Source organism: Hippoglossus hippoglossus, chromosome 6 (genome assembly GCF_009819705.1).
Source record: "Hippoglossus hippoglossus isolate fHipHip1 chromosome 6, fHipHip1.pri, whole genome shotgun sequence".
NCBI classification, from domain to species: Eukaryota; Metazoa; Chordata; class Actinopteri; order Pleuronectiformes; family Pleuronectidae; genus Hippoglossus; species Hippoglossus hippoglossus.
Genome location: NC_047156.1, coordinates 1,586,590 through 1,590,089, shown reverse-complemented (window position 1 = coordinate 1,590,089; position 3,500 = coordinate 1,586,590). Strand labels below are relative to the sequence as shown.

General features: G+C 47.3%; 1 protein-coding gene across 1 annotated transcript in view; it reads left to right on the top strand.

Moving 5' to 3' along the window:
• The window catches only part of trhr2 (thyrotropin releasing hormone receptor 2), a 14,422-nt gene extending 11,247 nt beyond the window's left edge, over positions 1-3,175 (top strand). Inside the window, exon 6 of the mRNA XM_034589295.1 lies at positions 2,439-3,175. Coding sequence (XP_034445186.1) covers positions 2,439-3,014 — 576 coding nt within the window. The 3' untranslated portion in view covers positions 3,015-3,175. The remainder of the gene's footprint in view (positions 1-2,438) is intronic.
• The last annotated feature ends 325 nt before the right edge of the window (positions 3,176-3,500 follow it).

The following is a 3,500-nucleotide window of genomic DNA, read 5'->3' as shown; positions in this document are numbered from 1 at the left end:
CCTGCATGAGATTCATTGAATTGATTGAAGGGAATCAGGCTGCACTGAGATCTGCTGCTATTATCTATAGTCCTACGATTGAGGCCTGAGTTCGACTCTGGGGCTTGATTTCTATCCTGTGTCATTTTAGAGAGAATGATCACCATGGCTCAGGTGTTCTGTAAAGCTTTATAAATACAGACTACTTAAGAGGTGTGCACCAAACAGAAAGGGAAGGGATGAGGGAGGGAGGGAAGAGAGGATAAAGAGATGCTGGGTAGGGATATGGGGAGGAGGATGAATGTATAAGGTATAGGGATGAGTGCAGAGATGAGGGAAGAGAGGATGAATGTATGTGGGTAAGGAGGATGAAGGGATGTAGGGATGAGAACAAGAGGATGAATGTATAAGGTATAGGGATGAGGGCAGAGATGGGGGAAGGAGGATGAAGGGATGAGGGGTGACAGGTGAATAGAGGAGTGGTGGAGGTGTGGCCCCGCTCCTGTTAACTTCAGTTATTAAATAAATAAAGGAGCATTGTCAGCATCGCTCCTCTTTTAGATTTTCTGCTCATCTCCTCGTAGATCAAACACCAAATCCGGAGTCTGGAGTGTTTCTGACGCAGACGCAGAGTGCGTTCGTGTCTCTGCATGAACACCGGCCTCCGTGAGGCTGAACTCTCGTGCGGCAGCGGAGTGAAGATCGTAATCTCGTGCGTTCAAGGGCCCCGTCGAGGAGCAGCAGATTTGCATAATGTGATTTGGGATTTACGTTGAAGTGTGCAGATGATTTCACTCCCTCAGTTCTTCAATAGGCACTTCATGCTCTTTCATTCACCATGTGATAGGGCCGACGTAATCTGATGGCGGTTTGATAAACTTGTGTATGCTGAAGAATGGCACTTTCATGATCGGAGATTAACACAGTGTGGTGTGAGATTACTGAAAAGTTTTAATCTGTGAGAGTTTCCTCACGTCTGCGATCCCCTCGTGAGGAGGAGGGAGGCTCGGCCTCCGTTGGTCAAAGCATCGGAGGCTAAATGTTCTTTGGCTCAGTGTGAAGCTTCAGGGACTTTTCTGTCTGTTATTAACAAAAATACACAAGCAAATCTGTTTTTAATGCTGGAGTCAAGTGTTGTGCATATTCAGAACGCCACCCGCTGCGTTCCGTCCCTTTATCGCCATGCACGGATAATTAGAAAAAGCTCTAGTCTCCGCCTCTTTTGTGTCCAATTACACGCTTTGTTGTGCAGAGATTTCACTTTTCTATGTGTTACACCTGCTGAGCCGGCTGTCACTGGCTCCCAGTTTACACCACGGACACAGACCTTTATCTCAGACAGCAGTTGGCCGGGATGAGGCATGTGCATGATACCTGCTATCAACCTGCCACACTTTGTTATGCTATTTATTTATTAATGTGCTCTGCTGTGGTGGAGGAAAAAACAGCTGAGCGAGAGAGGCAGCCACGCTTCAGCAGAGTTGACACGGCTCAGCGGATGTGAGGTGGCGGAGACCTTTAAAGGAGCTGCAGACGGACGGGCGAGGCCGAGGAGGACGGGTGTGGAGCGGTACTGGCTCCTGATAAACATTAATCACCGGAGTCTCCCAGGCTGAGGGGAGATAGGGCCATCACCTCATCATGCGTCCTGTCACCTGCTGAAGATCCTGTCAGAGCGGTGGCAACATCATGAGCTGTCTTCAGAAGTGAGCTCCAGAAAGTGTCCAGAGAATTGGGCCTGGACATTTTCTGGCATTTGTGTTTCTCATCTGCAGAAGCAGCTTAAAATGCAGCTGCTAACTTGTAATTAGACCTAGAAACTGGTATAGTGTTGTTGTTTCAGGAGAATGCTCATTACACAAAGTGCACGTGTGTGAAATAAAGTGTGTTGTCATCGTTTGCCAAACTCTCTGTCTTACACGTGCACGTGGATACGTTTTTTGAAAATCTGCACGTTGGGGGCACACATGTACACACACCTATACACACACATGTACATACACCTATACACACATGTACACACACCTACACACACACTCTCTCATGCATCATCTGTCGTGTTGAGGATGACTCAGATAATCATGAAGCAATCCCAGCCAATCAGGGGAGTTATAACGATGCATCAGCTCTTATTGCTCTGGGCCGCGGAGGTTTGGCTCCGACGCTCGGCTGCGTGCTGACGTGCACGGAGAGTCCATCATCGTGGGTGAATATCAACACGATACGTCCGAGCCCCGGCTTCTCATAAATCTGTTTCCACCAAATTATGTAATTCGAATGAGTGTGCTAATGACCGTCTCATTAGGAGAGGTGGTGGTTTTCACATCCGTTAATCATGAGACACCATCGGGGGACAGAGGCCTGAACTGGGGACTGTCCTACCAATTCACACACAAATGAAGATATTGGTAATTTAACGGTGTTTTAAAGAAACCGTGTCTCTGCTTCTTCGCCCACAGGTGACGAAGATGTTGGCCGTCGTGGTGATCCTCTTCGCTCTGCTGTGGATGCCCTACCGGACTTTAGTTCTGATCAACTCTTTTGTGTCCACGCCGTATCTGGACGCCTGGTTCCTCCTGTTTTGTCGGACATGCATTTACGCCAACAGCGCCATCAACCCGGTGATATACAACGTCATGTCTCAGAAGTTCCGCTCTGCGTTCCGCGGGCTCTACCGTTGCCAGCGGCCAGAAGGAATTCAGAGGACACTGTCGACCATCCAGCCCGGCCTCAGCACCAGAGACCAGCGAACATCCCACGCCAACAGCAAAGGAACCAGTGAAAAGGCAAAGATGACCGTCCTGAATACCACCACTGATTTGACTACCAAGCAGAATGGAAGCAGCCGCCAGGAGACGGTCAGCGGCGAGAAAGCAAAACACGCGTCTGACGTCACAGCGGCTACGTTCACTTTCTGTGTGCGTCCTTCGGAAACGTCGCCATCTGGAGATAGAGATGTGGATCAGCCTTCCTCAGACGATGCCCCGGGGGATGCTGCAGGCAAACAGACAACAGACAAACAGGACAGCATGTGAATATTCCCAGTTCACCATTTTGTGGGAAATGTAGATTTTATCAAATGACGACAAGAGAGAGAAGAAACCTGTGAGAGTTTGTTAGTTCATGATTTAAAAACGGTGGATTCCAGCCATGATCATAAACCACCACACAAACAACACAGACAACATAATTCACCTCGGCCAAAAAATCTTAGAAAAGAGTTTCATTAAAATACTTTACCGATAATATAGATTTACCAGTATGTACAGTGGACTACAGCTCACTAATTAGTTTATTTAATACTCCAGGTCCAGTAATCGGCTCAATCCAACATTTACATTTGATGTTACATAAGGTATTTTTGCATCAGTGAATTAATTTCCAGTCTGTGAATCATGCTCATGTTTTCTAATCTGTCCTCGAGTCCTCTGTGATTTAAAGCAGAGAAGAAACGGTCGATGAAGGGAATTTAAATACGAGTTTAATACTTCGAAATACACTTGATGTCACAATCTCGAAAC